At 44.6% G+C, this 18,194-nt stretch overlaps 1 protein-coding gene and 1 pseudogene across 5 annotated transcripts in view; one reads left to right on the forward strand and one right to left on the reverse strand.

Moving 5' to 3' along the window:
• DENND2A (DENN domain containing 2A) overlaps nucleotides 1-18,194 on the forward strand; it is a 104,002-nt gene that overhangs the window by 43,466 nt on the left and 42,342 nt on the right. For 4 of the 5 annotated variants that reach the window (XM_038559399.1, XM_038559398.1, XM_038559395.1 and 1 more), the window contains exons 4-9: nucleotides 506-633; nucleotides 1,457-1,578; nucleotides 12,022-12,222; nucleotides 15,503-15,596; nucleotides 16,364-16,414; nucleotides 17,751-17,938. In XM_038559399.1, coding sequence (XP_038415327.1) covers nucleotides 506-633; nucleotides 1,457-1,578; nucleotides 12,022-12,222; nucleotides 15,503-15,596; nucleotides 16,364-16,414; nucleotides 17,751-17,938 — 784 coding nt within the window. The remainder of the gene's footprint in view (nucleotides 1-505; nucleotides 634-1,456; nucleotides 1,579-12,021; nucleotides 12,223-15,502; nucleotides 15,597-16,363; nucleotides 16,415-17,750; nucleotides 17,939-18,194) is intronic. The other variant, XM_038559396.1, reaches the window with a different exon arrangement.
• On the reverse strand, nucleotides 9,299-9,676 carry LOC106559830 (annotated as a pseudogene).

Below are 18,194 nucleotides of genomic sequence, written 5' to 3' on the forward strand. Positions count from 1 at the left end.
TCTGAGGGGCAGGGTGGGATAGGATGTCTCAGCTGGCCTCTGGGTTTCATTCTGATAATAACCACTCAAATGAGAGAAGTGGGGAGGTGCCCAGGCCTCTCTGGTCTGCTCTGAACTGGACATTGCCACTCCTTTCTGATCATGAGTTTGTGCTCTATAAACATGGCAGAATATTTAAAAAGTCCAGAAAAGTAAAAGTGAAGAGAAGTCACAAGCCATTCGTCAGTCCTGAGATAGTATATTTCATTTGCTTTCCTTCTTTTTCTTTTCTATGTATATATTTGCTTTCAAAGTTGGGATTGTACTTTACTCAGCGTAGCAGCGTAAACATTCTCTCACATAGAAGCTGTACCTCTTATTTAGGGTTTTTCATACCTTCTTAAAAGAAACAGAGTTGATTTCAGTAATAGGAATTTTTGTAGGAATAAAATTGGTGTATAATCTCTGGACCAGCCTAATTTGATTCAAGTTCTTGTTTGTTTTTCTCCCATCTTGTACAAACCAGAAAGTCCTATGAGTTTGAAGACTTGTTGCAGTCTTCCTCTGAGAACAGCAGGGTGGACTGGTATGCACAGACTAAGTTGGGGCTCACACGCACTTTATCAGAGGAGAATGTCTATGAAGACATTGTAGGTAAGAGGCCCACATGCCTGTGAATGGGGATGACTTTGTGTGAAAGGGGAGAGAGAGATGGGGCTGAGGGCTTGAAACGCACACATACATGCACACACAGTCTCGAAGAAATATGTGTACTCAGATGAATGTGGGAGCCGGTAGGCGTGTGGGAGAGTGACCCATGGAGGGATGTATGAGAGCCTGGAGCTGGAAGGGGAGTGGAAAGGCTGGTGATGAAAGGCCACAGAGGCAGCATGATGGTGGGACACATCGGAGACTGGAGTCTCAGTAGCCATGATTGAACCTCGGCTCTGCTAGATTAGCTGTATGACAGTGAGCTGGGGACTCAACTTCTCTGAACTTCAGTTCTCTCATCCATATGATAAAGATGACAACTACCTGGTAGGGTAGAGGATCAGAGAAAATGAAATGTAATGTATTTTGCCCAGTAAACTGTAGGATTACCAAATGAAAGAAAACTCAGGCCACTACCCTCTTCCTCCATCTGTGGAAGTGAGCAGTAACAGGGCATCAAAATTCAGATGAAAACGAATGTCCACTATGAAAAAAAAAAAAAACCTTTGGCCTTAATTCTTTTAAATTCTAAAATGGAGCTAAACCTTGGTGACTCAGAATGGAATCTACACCTAAGAATGAGTCTGCACCTAAGAATGAGGACATGGCAAGTTTCCCCTGTGACAATCAGGGTCCAAGAGGAAGGGAGTGAATGGATACCAAGACATCAGACGTCCCCACAAGGAGAGACTTAAGATATTGGGTAGATATCTGAGGAGGAAAACTCCTTAATGTTCTGTTCCTGATTTGTTGCTTTTGATCACAGATCCGCCAATGAAGGAAAACCCTTATGAGGATGTTGAGTTACATGGTCGCTGCCTGGGGAAGAAATGTGTTTTGAACTTTCCTGCTTCTCCTACTTCTTCCATTCCTGACACACCCTCCAAGGTATGAGTCCCCAGGAGAGCAGTGTGGGGCAAGGAGTACCCAATGCTATGGCCCTGAGCAGCCTGGAGTTCTGAGTTATCCAGGGATGCCAGGTCACCTTGCTGCTGGGCTCCTGGATGTGCATATTAGCTGCCTGCCTGCTCTCCTGTTTCTAGTTTTCCTGGAACCCCTCTGCTCGACCAAACATTCTAAAATACTATTTTAGCTTCTGGGTCAAAATTCTCCCCAAATTGGGTAAATAAGATAGTATGCCCATATTATACAACTGTAAAGAAGAATGTCCTGCCGTAAAGCAAACTCTGAAATACGAGACTGAATGTTCTGGTGCAGAAACAGTACTTTTATAGCGTGCTACCATTTGTGGGGTTTTAAATAGATAAATATACATATATGCAAGATCATATGAGCATCAGAAAATGGATACATCTGTGGAGTTGTCTTGAGAGGTCAAGGTAGAAAACTTGACATTTTCTACAGAATATTCCTTTCAACACTGTGGAATTCTGTACTATGTACATACAGATAATATAACATACTCACGTACATGATCATTTCAACACATTGCCTACAGGACTGAATTCCTATTCCTTAGCTTGGCGTTAAAATAATCCTTCATAATTGATCCCTGGGCACCAATTCTTACCTAATTTCCTACATACAAAAGCTTCCCTCCAGCAAAAGCCTATTAATTGCTCCTCTGATATTAAAGGCTCAGGATTGGCAAATGTTTCCTCTAAAGGACCAGAAAGTAAATACAGAATCTCTGTTGTAATTACCCAGTGCTGCCATTGTAGTGTAGAGCAGCCACAGACAATATGCAAACAAATGAATATGCACTGTATCAATAAAATTTTAATTATGAACATCAAAATTTGAATTTTAAATAATTTTCAAATGGCATGAAATACTACTTATTTTCCGACCATTTAAAAATGTAAGAACTGGGGTGATCCCTGGGTGGCTCAGTGGTTTAGTGCCTGCCTTTGGCCCAGGGCATGATCCTGGAGTCCTGGATCAAGTCCCGCGTCGGGCTCCCTGTGTGGAGCTGGCTTCTCCCTCTGCCTGTGTCTCTGTCTCTGTCTCTGTCTCTCTCTTCTCTGATGAATAAATAAATAAAATCTTTTAAAAAAAATAAATAAGAACTGGGATGCCTGGGTGGCTCAGTGTTTGAGCGTCTGCCTTCGGCCCAGGGCATGATCCCAGGGTCCTGGGATCAAGTCCCACATCGGGCTCCCTGCATGGAGCCTGCTTCTCCCTCTGCCTTTGTCTCTGCCTCTCTCTCTCTCTCTCTCTCTGTCTCTCATGAATAAATAAATAAAATCTTTAAAAAAATAAAAAATGTAAGAACTATTCTTAGGTCATGCCCTATATAGAAACAGATGGTGGACCAAGTTGTATTTTGCCCAGCCCTGTGCTAGGTCATTTCTACATCTGCCCTTGGTTCTTGCCTTTCTCTCCCCATCCTCTAAGGCCCAGATCAATCATTCCTGCTTCAGGAAGCTTCTAGGCCATTCCAACCCCTGGAACTTCTTCCCCTCTTACTCAGTGGGCTAAAGTATTCATTTTATACCAAACTGTGTATATCGCATTATGAGATCCCTTATTTTGATGATTTGAAATCTGATTTAAGTGGTGTAATGTATCTTAAAAACATCTTCCCGGCTGCATTATGAATTCCTCAAGCTCCTCAGTATTCTCTTTGTGTCCCCTGTAAGTAGTTGTACAATGTGTAGTTGTTCAAGAAATTAGGTAAAGGAAGGCCAAATCTAGGCTGCGAGTGTCACTGCAAATCCATTGCAAGGATCTACTTCCAGCCTAAGGAAAAAAGCCATCTTCCTCTCTGGGTCCCGTACAAGGACGGCATTTGCAGACGGGTGGGGGGTCTACACATGAGGCATGTCTTTTGTGCCCAGTGCTCACACAGGGAGTCTTTCTGCCACCAGTCTTCCTGAGGAGAGTTAAAGGCAGAATCCATCCTTAAGGGTGGATCTCACCTAACCAAACTGATTACTGTCCTTGCCGAAGCCAGTTAACTGCTATTTTGTTCTTCCTATGGGAGAGCATTCTCGTGAATAATCCAGCACAACAGATAATAAGTAGACAGCTCCTACTTGCCTCTGACATGTATTTTATTTTATTTTATTTTATTTTTTAAATTTTATTCATTCATTCATGAGAGACAGAGAGAGAGAGAGGCAAAGACACAAGCAGAGGGAGAAGCAGGCTCCATGCAGGGAGCCCAATGTGGGACTCCATCCCAGGACTCCGGGATCATACGCTGGACTGAAGGCAGGCTCAAAACCACTGAGCCACCCAGGCATCCACCTAACATGTATTTCCATTGGATATAGAAGCCTTCAACATTCAGGAAATCTTGCATTTCCCACAGTGGATAAACCTGGCTTAACAGAAGAAAAGCTATCACGACTTGGTCTGTCCTTTTGTGTTCCACCTGGCTCTCCCCTACTCTCCTCTTCATGCCAGGAATGTGCTGCTCACCTCTTAGGAACAGTGAACAGCATCTGCCCAAAGCCTCTGTGCAGTCAGAGCCGGGTGCTCCTCCCAAATGTCAGAAAATAAGGACTTAACAGCCCTTTTCTTCTCCTTTTTGCCAGCCTGGAGAAAACCCAGGTCCTCTGTCACCAGAACAGCCAAACACAGTAGGTAATCACGTCAACAAGAGTTTGAAGTCCAGATGCAGCTGTCCTGCAGAAGGATAATCCAGTTGCCCAGTGTATGTGTCTGATTGCCACCAATACTTGCAGGCTGCTTTCAGCCCTTTGCAAATCATCAGCAGGACTCCATGTCCATACTCATTCCTCTGCTCTCCCACATCTGGGTGTCTGGTTGGTGCCCCCCTCCTGGGGGACAGCTGCAGACTTCACCACTTCCTCTGTTTAGCTCATCAGATATTCATGGAGCATCTGCCGCATCTGGGCTGCATCTGGGACCTTAGAACTTACAGAAGCAGCCTCTCTGTGGCACTCTCCTCTGTCAACCTCTGAAAGGTACTATGAAATCTTTTGGGATTTTCATTTAATAAGATTGTGCCCAGTCCCAGTACAGAGGTCAGGGTCAGCTGGACAGACAGAAAGAAGCAATTGTGTAGTTGGGGCAGGTGCTGATGCTTTTTCAACACAACGCAAGCTCCTGAGAAGGGACCATTTTCTTTTCTTGCTATGTGTTACCCACCATTCCCACACCTAGAGTAGCACAGTAAATGTGCTAGGAACTAATTTTTATAATAAAGGAAATCTAAGCTAATAGGACAATTTTTTTTTTTCAAGTAGGCTCCGTGCCTAGTGTGGAGCTCAATGTGGGGTTTGAACTCAAGACACTGAGATCAAGACCTGGGCTTAGAGTCTGTTTTTTTTATTATTATTATTATTTTTAAAGATTTTATTTAGGGATCCCTGGGTGGCGCAGCGGTTTGGCGCCTGCCTTTGGCCCAGGGCGCGATCCTGGAGACCCGGGATCAAGTCCCACATTGGGCTCTCGGTGCATGGAGCCTGCTTCTCCCTCTGCCTGTGTCTCTGCCTCTCTCTCTCTCTCTGACTATCATAAATAAATAAAAATTTTAAAAAAATGTTTAAAATATTTTTTAAAAAATAAAAAAATAAAGATTTTATTTACTTACTCATGAGAGACACAGAGAGAGAGAGAGAGAGGCAGAGACACAGGCAGAGGGAGAGGCAGGCTCCATGCAGTGAGCCTGGCGTGGGACTCGATGCCAGGTCTCCAGGATCAGGCCCTGGGCTGAAGGCGGCACTAAACCGCTGAGCCACCTGGGCCACCCACCGGGATGCCTTTAAAGTTATTATTTTTTTAATAAGTATAAAGTTATTTTTAAAAATAACTTAATTTCGGGACGCCTGGGTGGCTCAGTGATTGAGCATCTGCCTTCGGCCCAGGATGTGATTCTGGAGTACCGGGATCAAGTCCCACATTGGGCTCCCTGCATGGAGCCTGCTTCTCCCTCTACCTATGTCTCTGCCTCTCTCTCTCTCTGCGTGTCTCTCATGAATAAATAAATAAAATCTTAAAAAAAATAACTTCATCTCATCACAAAAATTTATTATTATTTTTAAAGATTTTATTTATTTATTAGAGAGCACACGGGTGGGGAGGAGGGGTAGAGGGAGAGAGAGAAGCAGACTCCTCGCAGAGAAGGGAGCCTGATGTGGGACTTGATCCCAGCACCCTGGGATCATGACCTGAGCCAAAGGCAAATGCTTAACTGACTAAGCCACCCAGATACCCCACAAAAAAATGTTTAAATACTGAAAAGTGTAATGAATATAAAACTCATCCATAGTTAAGGATCTTTTTTTCTATAATTGTTAGTGTGCATATGTGTGTGTGTATGTGTGTGTACATAAAGAAGACTTGGGATGGGGATGCCTGGGTGGCTCAACGATTGAGCATCTGTCAGGGTGTGATCCTGGAGTGTCAGGATCGAGTCCCACATCAGGCTCCCTGCATGGAGCCTGCTTCTCCTTCTGCCCGTGTGTCTGCCTCTCTCTCTGTGTGTCTTTTGTGAATAAATAAATAAAATTAAAAAAAAAAGAATTGGGATGATGTATATATACTTTTGCTGGTCTTTTATATTTATCCTGAGCATTTTCCCACATCGTTAATTTCTTTCTAAAAACAATTTTTATTGCCTGCCTGGCATTCCATTGTTTAAATGTAATGTCTGTCTTTACATTAGTATAATGTCCTAATTGTTGAAATGTGCATATATGCCTTCCTATGTATTTCTGTGTGTGTATATTTAAGGAAGTATCCATGTATTCATGGAAATACATGTACCTGAGGGTGTATATGAACAAATGTGTGTGTTTGTAAGACTGACACCTGAGTCCTTGGAGGAGGTCTCTATTAAAGAGAGAAGGAATGAGGTTGAGATAGGTAAGAAAGATATTTTGGGATATTTTGTATCAAGGACCCTTTTATTTTTTTAAAGATTTTATTTATTTATTCATGAGAGACACACACACAGAGAAGCAGAGACACAGGCAGAGGGAGAAGCAGGCTCCATGCAGGGAGCCCAATGTGGGACTTGATCCCCCATCTCCAGGATCAGGCCCTGGGCTGAAGGTGGCGCTAAACCGCTGAGCCACCTGGGCTGCCCCAAGGACCCTTATAGTTTGCTTACACCACTGTTTCCTGAAGCAGTAAGACAGGGACAATGGAGGGCAGGAAGGAGTTAAGCCATCAGCCACCATTTGCAGGCAGAAGGGTGAGTGAACCCTGGCTTAAGTCCAGGTCAGCTCCCTCTAGGGAGGTACATAGTTTCCCCCTCCTCCCCACCAGGAAGCCCCCTGGCCAGGGCCCATCACTCAATTCCCCAAAATAACCCATGGAGTTTCAACAGAGTTCTTGTCTGCTTTTCTTTCTTGGACACCACGGATCTTTTGCTGGATCCACTGTGAATCCAATATTTATAAGATTGGAGAGTCTGTGTGCCTCTGTAACAGGGCTAGGCCCCTCCCCCAAGTTTACTCCACAGAGACACAATGGGAATGGGCATATTATCATTAGGGCATGTTGGTGTGAGGCTTTCTGATCAAAACCTGCAATCTTCTCTGGGCCACAACCTGACAGTCATCCCTTGGGTTCTACAGTATCTTTCCTTTTATACTATAGTTCAGATTTGGCAGCTACCACTGGTTGACTGGTTTTGTAAATAATGTGTTTCTGGAAAATGGCCATGCTCATTCATGCACATATTGCATATGGTGCTTTTGCACTGCAATGGTGGAGTTGAGTAGTTGTGACAAAGCCTAATATATTTAGTTTGTCCTTTAAGAAAAAGCTTGCTGCCCCTTGCTAAGTCCAAGATTCACACCCTCACTTTCAGAGGCCTTCCACAGACACTTTGATGTCATCATTGGTGTATGATATCTTCCATCTGTTCCGCTGTACTCATTCTGAGCCATGAGCACTCTCTGGTCGAATTTGCTCCTCCTCATTTCTGTGCCTCTTCTGAGAGTGTGCTGTCTACCTGAGAACGAATGCTATACCCCAGAGCCCACTAGGTTCTCTGTAAACAATGAAGTAGCAGCTGAAATCCTACCCCTCATGAAAGCTCCTTGGACATTTGGGGGCTGATTCTGGGTGCTCAGGGGGGCACACCAGGGCCCCTTTTTCTGGCAGTGTCACCACTGGGGGATGCAGCCCACATAGGCTCCACCAGGTCTCTTGATACCCTTTAGAGAGCTACATGCCATGTTTTGATATCTTTCTGTTGTCTTTCTTCTCAGACCTTTTCAGAGGTCAAATCTTTGAACAAATACTATCACAACCTAAAAGTCTAATGAAAACAGATACCTGCTTTTTGCCAACAATTTGTTTTGTTTTGTTTTTTTAAGATTTTATTTATTTAATCACGAGAGACAGAGAGAGAGAAAGAGAGAGGCACAGGCAGAGGGAGAAGCAGGATCCACGCAGGAAGCCCAACACGGGACTCAATCCCGGGTCCCCAGGATCACACTCTGGGCTGAAGCCAGTGCTAAACTGCTGAGCCACCAGGGTTGCCCTTTGCCAACAATTTGATACGTGATTCTAATGCAGTGAAAGAATTGGGGCCATTTCCTTGGATTTCACTGCAGATGGAACTTGGTCTATAAGAAAGCTTGTTATTATACTTCTTCTTTGTGCTAGTTTAATTATTAAGATGCCCACAGTGAGCAAACCATACTGGCTTTTTCTACTCAGGGCTTGTGTTGCCAAGCAATTGATTGCTCCCCATAGACTCATGATACAAACATTAGAGCAGGCCACTTAGGAAAGCTAGGAGTCTTTTATTTTTTAATTTAATTAATTAATTTATTTATTTATTTACTTATTTTTAAGAATTTTATTTATTTATTCATGAGAGACACACACAGAGAGAGAGGCAGAGACACAGGCAGAGGGAGAGGGAGAAGCGGGCTCCATGTAGGGAGCCTGACGTGGGACCCAATCCCGGGTCTCCAGGATCACACCCCGGGCTTCAGGCGGCACTAAACCGCTGCACCACCAGGGCTGCCCAAGCTAGGAGTCTTTATTCCCAGAAATCTTTAAAAAGAAAAGGTTCTAGAATTATTGTTACATACTATTTGGAACTGTACAAGAATTGAGAAATCAATGGAACAGAATAAGACTGTTCTATAAGAGTTTAAGATATAGTAAATGTGGCCTTGTAAACTGATAGCAAAAGGGGCACCTGGGAGGCTTTATTGATTAAGTGTCTGCCTTTGGCTCTGGTCATGATCCCAGAGTCCTGGGATGGAGCCCCATGTAGGTCTCCCTGCTTAGCAGGGAGTCTTTTCTCCCTCTCCCTCTACCCCTCCCCATCCCCACCCCAGCTTGTGCTTTCTTTCTCTCTCAAATAAATAATATTTTTTTAAAAATGATAACAAAAGAAAGCCTTGTTTATTAAATGGAATAGGGTTAACTTAGCTTGGAGAAAAAAATCAGTTTAGACTACAAGCAATAAAATAAATTATTGATGGATTAATGAATAAAATAAGTTTAAAATAAACTAAGAAAATCCAAAAGAAAATGAAATTAAATACATATTAAATGTCTAAAAAGATACAGATTTTCTTTTTTTTTTCTTTTTTTTTTTTTAAGATACAGATTTTCTAGGCTAAGAGAGACAAGATTAAATCAGTCACAAAGGAAAAGTTGAACAGATTTCACATATAAAAATTTCACATAACCCCCCACAAAAAACCCAAAACACTTGCAGCAAAATTGACAAATAGTTCATAGTTTTGTTTTGTTTTTTTTAATCCAAAATCTGTTTATTGGGATAGCGTCCCACTCTTCTTGATTCAGGGAGCTTTTAGTGCTGCTTCCGCCTGAAAGAGCATCCTTCTGTAAGCCTTGCTTTTCCTCCCATGGGCTGGCAGAGGACTGTGGAGTGGGCGACACACAGAACTACGGTCTGTGCGTGGCTGAAGGTGGTGGTGATTTAGTAGCATCCAGGCACTTCATTCACATCCATGAAGTAGGAGTTGGGGCTCTGCACCAGGTGCTTCTTCTTGTATTTCCTCCTCTTCTCTTCTGGGGACAGGTACAAGAGGTCCTTCACGAGGGGCATGTTCTTGTGGGAAGGTCATCACTACCAGAAAGGCATATAGTTCATAGCTTAAAGCTCATCCACATTAAAAAGAAAAACACTGGGATCCCAAAAGAAGGCAAAGAACATAAATAGTATAATAAAAAAGCAGTTAGCATATTAAAGTATGAAAAAATGTCCATGTCATAAGAGAAAAACATATATTGAATGGCTGTTGTGTATCTGGTATTTTGCCCGGTGCTTAAATACCTTTTCCCCATATAATTCATTAATTCATTTTTAAAAAGAGACTTTGCAGTTATAATTATAGTATCATACAGTGTGCATCCTGGAAGTTCTTTAAGGAAATGGATAGTCCAGAAATTTTAAAATTTTATCTATTTTTTATTTCCATGTTAATATATTCATATGGTTCAAAATTTAAGGAGTATGAAAGATATACAGTGAAAAATCTTCCTCTCGCCCCTGACCTTCCATTTCTGTCCTGCAGAACAACCACTGTTAGTTTATGTATCCTTCAGAACTATTCTATGCATACACCAGTAGGATAGCTCCTGAAAACACACACAAATATCAGCATGGTATGCTGGCTCTCCTACACCTTGCTTGTTATGCCTAATGATATGCATCTGTCAGAACCTTCTGTATCAGTACATTCAGATTTTTTACACCTGCCTTGTTGTTGTTTTTTTTTAATTTTTATTTATTTATGATAGTCATAGAGAGAGAAAGAGAGAGAGGCAGAGACACAGGCAGAGGGAGAAGCAGGCTCCATGCACCGGGAGCCCGACATTCAATCCCGGGTCTCCAGGATGGCGCCCTGGGCCAAAGGCAGGTGCCAAACCTCTGCACCACCCAGGGATCCCTACACCTGCCTTGTATTTCACGATGTGGAGGACCATAACTTACTTGACCAGCATCTGCTGATAGACATCTAGATTGTTTCCAGTATTTTGTGTTTGCAAACCATTTTTTTTTCACAGTGTACAGTTTACTTTACACAATGTAGCTTGCCTCATACAATGTAACTTTACACAAGTATGTATCAGTAGGTCCCATTCCCACAGGTAGAATTGCAGAGTGAAAGGGTATATGCATTTGTAATTTTGTTGACACTGCTTGATTGCCCTCCATAGAACTGTACCAATTTCCAGTCCCACCAAAATTTTATGAAAGTGTGAAAGGGACTATTTCCCTCACTTTCACCAATCCAGTGAGTTATCAGATTTACCTTTGCTAATCTTTAGTGAAAAATGTCTCTATGAATTTTAATTTTATGAATGAAACTAAGAATCTTTTCTATATCTAAGCATCATTGTATTTCTTTTCCTATAAATTTTCCAATCCTGGGGTGCCTGGGTAGCTCAGTGGCTGAGTGTCTGTCTGCCTTTGGCTCAGGTTGTGATCCCAGGGTCCTGCGATTGAGTCCCTCTTTTTTTTTTTTTCAAAGATTTTATTTATTTATTCATGAGAGACACAGAGAGAGAGAAAGAGGCAGAGACATAGGCAGAGGGAGAAGCAGGCTCCCCTCAGGGAGCCCAGTGTGGGACTGGATCCCTGAACTCCAGGATCACACCCTGATCATGAAAGCAGAGCTTAACTGCTGAGCCATCCAGGCGTCCCAATAAATAAAATCTTTAAAAAAAAATGTTTTCCAGGCTTATTTTTACCCGTTTGTCTTTTCATTAATTTGTAGTATTTTTAGAAAAATAAATTCTCCAAGTTGCAGGATTTTCTGTGGCTTTTTTTGTTCTTTTGTGTTTTGCCAGGGTTTTTTTTTTTTTTTTTTTTTTTTTTTTTTTGCCTTTGACATTAAAGTGGCTCGTTTTTAGAAATAAGACTCTGAGCCTTAGGGAGTGAAACTCCTTGTATAGGAGGCACTCACCTTATCAAGGGCAGGGTCAAAGCTGGGCTTAGGTCTCCTCCCTCGAAGTACAGTGAGTCTTGTTCTCAGAATACCCAATTTGTACAGGTAAGGGATTGAGCCAGTGAATTGTCACTTATTTATTTATTTTTAAATTTTATGTATTTACTTATGAGAGACACAGAGAGAGGCAGAGACGCAGGCAGAGGGAGAAGCAGGCTCCATGCAGGGAGTCTGACGTGGTACTCGATCCTGGGTCTCTAGGATCAGGCACTGGGCTGAAGACGGCGCTAAACCACTGAGCCACCCGGGCTGCCCTAATTCTCACTTATTTAAAAAGAGGGACTGGATTGGCTTTGCATCCATTGTCATAGACAAACTCATTATATCCTGGGAAGAGAGACCAGCTTTCTCTCCATCTCGTGGTCTGTATCACTGGCACCCCCAGTTATCTCCCGGTTAGGCCCGTTGTATTTATTTGCTCTTCTTTTCTCTTTTCCCTTCCCAGCAGTCATTGGCCAAACCTGCTATTTTCCGGCAAAATTCAGAGAGGAGGAACTTCAAACTGCTGGACACCAGGAAGCTGAGTCGGGATGGATATGGGTCGCCTTCCAAAATTAGCCCTCCCTCCACCCCCAGCAGCCCTGATGACACTTTCTTTAACCTTGGAGACCCGCAGAATGGCAGGAAGAAGAAAAAGATACCCAAGGTAAGACTTGCAACAAGCTTTGTGTACAGATACACACTTGCCCTTCACTACTGAGAAAGGCTTCAGAGGAGTCTGGGCAAAGAACAACTCTCTTCTACCTGCTTCATCACAGGCCAGGTAGACACTGCCGTGAAACTAGCAGACTGGGCTATCTGGGCTTTTGTCATAATAATTACTGTGGTCCTGTAGCCTTCCCCTTAGCCATTTCCTCTCCCAGCCTAAACTCTCAGGAGCCTATACTCATGATCCCAGATCATGTTTCCAAAGCCTGGTCTCAAAAGGCCACTTCCTCCTCCTTCACAGCCTGAAAAAGTAGAGCTGTATTCATCATGCTCTGAGTCACACTTTGGTCAACACCAGCTGCAGAGGCAGTACCATGTGGAGCCTGTGCTCTGAGGCGGCACTTGTCAAAACTACATCTTTCCTTGCTCTTTTCAACCCCAAAGGTAAAATGTACCCAGTGGCACATATGCACCCTAATGCGGCTGCTATTGATTCAATTCCCTTTTGCTCTCTTCCAGCCCTCCATGCTGGTCCCTCTTCATTGGCTGCTTTGGTACCAACTTCCTATGGGAACTTTTAGAGTAGAGATTCTTCATTTCTGAGTACATGGATGGATGGATGATGGATGGATGGATGGATGGGACTTAGGGATCATGAAATTATAGAAGGCTTTGGGGAGTTTGGAGGGATAGAGAGGAGAGGATTATCTGTAGATTTCATCAGATTTCTCAAAGTGGTGCATTGACCTGAAAGTCATGGGACATTTACAAGCTGGTTCCTCCCGGCAGTTTGGTTAATTGTAATTTCACTCCTACCACACCTATCCTCAACTTTCTCATTCAGGTGAAGTTGAGTCACTTCTGAAGAGTAAGGGCAGCTAGGGTCAGATGGTTGAGAAAAAGACCTATAACCTGCAGCCTGGTTGGAGGGGGGTTGCAGGTGGAACAGAAGAAAAGGCACCTTGCTTTTTTTTTTGCTCATGAAGGCAGGCAGAAGGCCCAGGCGGGCCTTTATGCCTTCTAGGTTTGGCCTTGTCCTGCCCAGGGTCCAGGGCTTGGAGCAGGTTGCATATTGATTATTTGATGCTTCCTGAATGAGCTCTACTAACATGTGGATCCCAGTCTCTTTCAGCACAGATTCACTCAGGTGCCTCCCACCCACTGCCCTCCAGAGTCACTGTCCTGTGCCATCATGATAGCTGCTCCAGGGGCTCCCGAAGTGTGGCCTCCCTAGCCACTCCCTTAACTGCCCTTCTGCTTGTTCTGGCACCATTCATAGGTATCCATAATGTCAAAATCCTACAGTTGTGGAATAATTAAAAGTGGCTATTAACATCTATACTGCCAGCCTCATCATTATTTTAGCAAATTAAACGGAGAAAAATGGATTAGCTGTTGGGTTAAAAGACCTTTAACACAGCTCTAAATTTACATGAGTATGTGAGTATGTGATTCTTTTTTTTTTAAAGAGTTTATTTATTTATTAGGGGGGGAGGGGTAGAGGAAGAGGAAAAATCCTAAACATACTCCCTGCTGAGCACAGAGCCCAGCTCAGGGCTCCATCCCATGACCTTGAGATCATGACCTGACCCAAAATCAAGAGCTGACATCTAATTGACTGAGCCACCCAGGTGCCCCCTAGTACAGAACACTTTTAAAACAACAAAACGGGATCCCTAGGTGGCGCAGCGGTTTGGCGCCTGCCTTCGGCCTAGGGCGCGATCCTGGAGACCCGGGATCAAATCCCACATCGGGCTCCCAGTGCATGGAGCCTGCTTCTTCCTCTGCCTGTGTCTCTGCCTCTCTCTCTCTCTCTGTGACTATCATAAATAAATAAATAAATAAAAATTAAAAAAAAATAAAACAACAAAACTTGGGGCAGCCTGGGTGGCTCAGCGGTTTAGCGCCACCTTCAGCGCAGGGCCTGATCCTAGAGACCCGGGATCGAGTCCCATGTTGGGCTCCCTGCATGGAGCCTGCTTCTCCCTCTGCTTGTATCTCTGCCTCTCTCTATCTCTGTGTCTCTCATGAATAAATAAATAAAATCTTTTTAAAAAATACAGTTATGGGCAGCCCCAGTGGTGCAGTGGTTTAGTGCTGCCTGCAGCCCAGGGCATGATCCTGGAGACCCAGGATCGAGTCCCACGTCGGGCTCCCTGCATGGAGCCTGCTTCTCCCTCTGTCTGTGTCTCTGCCTCTCTCTCTCTCTCTGGGTCTCTCATGAATAAATAAATAAAATCTTTAAAAAAATACAGTTATGTGAGAGCATGTTTAAAGTTTTTCTCTCTGGGGAAAATTTTTTCAATAAAAAGGAACAGAGGTTTATTGATTGAAGTATATATGGCTTCCATTTATTCTACTACCTGATTTAAAGTGAGAAAAACTCTCTGTCACGTCGTTCATTCTACTCACAAGGCACTCATGAATTGTTTGATAGCTGTGAATGCATCTTGGTCCTTGCTATTAGCTTGTGAACTCCCCAGGAACGGATGCCATGTCTTATATCTTTTTATCCCTCACAGCTCCTAGCAAAACCCTTTGTACATAGGAGATGCTTAGTAGTCATCCAACAAATTCACAATCAACAAATACTTGCTGAGTACCTACTAGGTGCCAGGCACTGTTCCACCCCATAGAGGCACTGTTACAGCAGCAAACAAAAGTGACAAAAATTCCCACCTGCATGGAGCTTACATCCTAATGTTCACTGTATTTTAACAAGTTGGAAGGATGTTAACTGTATTGTAGCTGTCTTCTGGCTAATTTTGGATAGCAAGTGGAGGTAATCCCGGCCTTCTCGCTGCCCAGTGCTGCTCAGATGGTCTTTGGCATGGTTCCTACAAAAGGGGCCCTGCCTGGGAGGCTTTTTATTTTTGCTGTCTCTTACTTTTTTTGTTTTGTTTTGTTTTTTCCTGAGGGGGCAAAGCCTGCTCCCAAACCACAGTAACATCCTGGCATCGAAGGGGGCGCAGCCATCACATAATTAGCCAATGAGATTGTCTCCCTGTGTTTCCGCTGGCTGCATCAGTATATTTAGACATCAGCTGTTCATACATCCATGAGGATGGCAGCCTCCTCTAGTGTTCTCGAAGGTCATGTTCTTGTCTGGTATAAAAGAGGAGTTGAAAGATGCCAGTGGACCAGTAGGAAGTAGTCCCTCCCTCCTTCTTTCCCCAGCCTTCCATAATCCCAGAAGAGAATGAGCAGCAAAGGAATCCCAGCTGCACATGGGGAGGAAGTTGCTAACACTGGCTTTTCTTTTCCCCCATGTCTGGCAGCTGGTGTTGCGAATCAATGCCATTTATGAGGCCCGGAGAGGAAAGAAACGTGTGAAGAGGCTGTCCCAGTCTCAGGAGAGCAACTCAGGAAAAGGTAGGACTCCCCCGCCATCACCACCACCTGCCACGTCCCTTCTCTCCCAACAATGTGAAAACAGACTCTTCCTAAAAGAGGCTTCCTGTTGTTTCGGGTTGCTCACCACAGAGGAAAACAAACTGGTGCTTTGTAAATACCTCCTGTCCTTGGGACAGCAAAGAGCCAAAGAGCCAAAGAGCCAGGAAGGAGCTCAGCCTGGTGGTGGGTCTTCTGTCCTATTTCTTTTTTTTTTTTTTTTTTTTTTCTTTTTTTTTTTTTATGATAGTCACAGAGAGAGAGAGACAGAGACACAGGCAGAGGGAGAAGCAGGCTCCATGCACTGGGAGCCTGATGTGGGACTCAATCCTGGGTCTCCAGGATCGCGCCCTAGGCCAAAGGCAGGCGCCAAACCGCTGCGCCACCTAGGGATCCCTCTTCTGTCCTATTTCATTGTCCATTGGTCAAGCAAGCCCAGCACTGCAAACTCTCACCCTGGGAGCCGCCGTCTTTGCTCAGCATGCATTAAAGGAGCCAGTTTCTGCTATATTATTGGATATAGGTACCATCTGAACCAGAGCCACATTAATTTGGAAATATATTTAGTTGAACACAGACCTAGTTTGTCCATTAACATTTCTATGGACAAAAAGAAAATAGCCCCTCTGAAGTAGAAATCTTGGATTTGTGTCACTTCACACAGAAAGTTTCCTGTATTAGAAAAACTCACATGTGTAACTTTCTTCTCGTTGACTTTTTGTTTGTTTGTTGCTTGTTTTTCTTTCTAGTGACGGATGAGAACAGTGAGTCTGACAGTGACACGGAGGAGAAGCTGAAAGGTGAGGTGACTGGTTGCCATGCAGGGGGCTGGGGAGCTACCAAGATGGTCCTTCCTGCTTAATGTGAGGGATGGCACAAAGCGTACTTGCACAACCTTATTAGGGAAAGATGTGAACATCTGAGGGCATAGGGGACCTGCAGGGTTCATTGGGGCGTGGTCAGTGCTGAGTACAGGCCTGTTTGGTGGCTGAGCATGTGGCTCCAGAGATCCAGGGTGGCTACAACTACAGTGGCCCCCCTTCTTGGTGCTTTCCACAGCTGTAGGGCACAGCACTGTTGGCCTGGGATTCCAGAGCCTCTTGTCCAATTCCCATGAAAATTGCTAGAAGGTCAGGAGGAAATCACTTAAGATCTCAGGGCCTGGGGCAGCCCGGGTGGCTCAGCGGTTTAGCACCGCCTTCAGCCCAGGGTGTGATCCTGGAGACCCAGGATCGAATCCCACGTCGGGCTCCCTGCATGGAGCCTGCCTCTCCCTCTGCCTGTGTCTGTGCCTCTCTCTCTCTCTCTCTCTCTCTCTCTCTCTCTGTGTGTCTCTCATGAATAAATAAATAAAATCTTTAAAAAAAAAAAAGATCTCAGGGCCTCTAGTTCCTCATCTGTCAAATGAAGTCACTGCAATAATTGGTCTCTGTAGATCTAAGTTTGGTGACTTTGGTCCAGGCTTTAGTGAGTTTTCCATGATTTCTCAGACCCCAGGGGGAAGCCAAAGAAAGCCATAGTCCAGGGCTACTGAGTGAGGTAATGGGGCCTATCCGGCCAATGGCCCAGCCTCACTCCTCTCTCATGCCCAGCTGCTCCCTGACCCACCTCTAGAATAAAGTTGAGCCTGTTTCCATCACACAGAACAGTGGCAGGAGGGAAGGTGGGTGGGAGCTCCTGAGTTAGTCTTGGCTCTGCCCATTCTGTCAGGCAAAAGATTACAGAGTTCCTCGCTCCCAAAGTTCTGTGGTCTGGATTTTATCACATCCTACAAACTGAAAGTTGAGGGAAATGTGTGAGGGGAGGAGTCAGTGTCCCCACCCCCCCTGACAGAGAGACTCAAGGATCACTCAAACCACTGCCCCAAGTCCACACAGCAAACCCCTGGCAGAGCAGAGCCCTGCAGTCCACCCTCCTGCACCCTGTTTAGCCTGGCAGCCTGTCCAGTGTTGCTCCCCAGAGTCTGGCAGGGACCCCAAACAAAGAGTTTCATACTAATGTGTTAAATGTGGGAACACTTTTTTAGGTTTGGAAGGAGTACTCTGAGCTGAGAACTACATAAGCTATCATCTCTCTGTGTGGTTCCATGTTGGAAAGCGAGTTGAGCCCAGGCACTCACTCTCCCTCTCTCCCCAGCTCACAGCCAGCGCCTGGTCAATGTGAAGTCCCGCCTGAAGCATGCTCCCAGATACCCATCCCTTGACCGGGAGCTTATGGAGTACCAGCAGAGGCAGCTGTTCGAGTACTTTGTGGTTGTGTCACTGCACAAGAAGCAGGCTGGGGCTGCCTATGTGCCAGAACTCACGCAGCAGTTCCCGCTCAAGGTACGGGGTAGGCTTGGCTTCTGTGGCCTCTGTGGCCTGCAGAGGGACTGTGGCGTTCTTGCCAACATCTTGTTGGGACTCATGGTTCCCTGGAGATGTGGAAGTCTGAGGAGTGCTCCATGTCTAGAAATTTGGGAAATGAGTCCTAATTAGGGTATATCAAATGAAAAAAGCTGCCCCTGGAGAATTTGGGAGGTCCCAGCAGGTGAGAGATTCAAAGATTCAAAAGTACCGACAAAAACACTTTCTCACCTCC

This window comes from Canis lupus, chromosome 16 (assembly GCF_011100685.1).
Source record: "Canis lupus familiaris isolate Mischka breed German Shepherd chromosome 16, alternate assembly UU_Cfam_GSD_1.0, whole genome shotgun sequence".
Classification (NCBI taxonomy): Eukaryota; Metazoa; Chordata; class Mammalia; order Carnivora; family Canidae; genus Canis; species Canis lupus.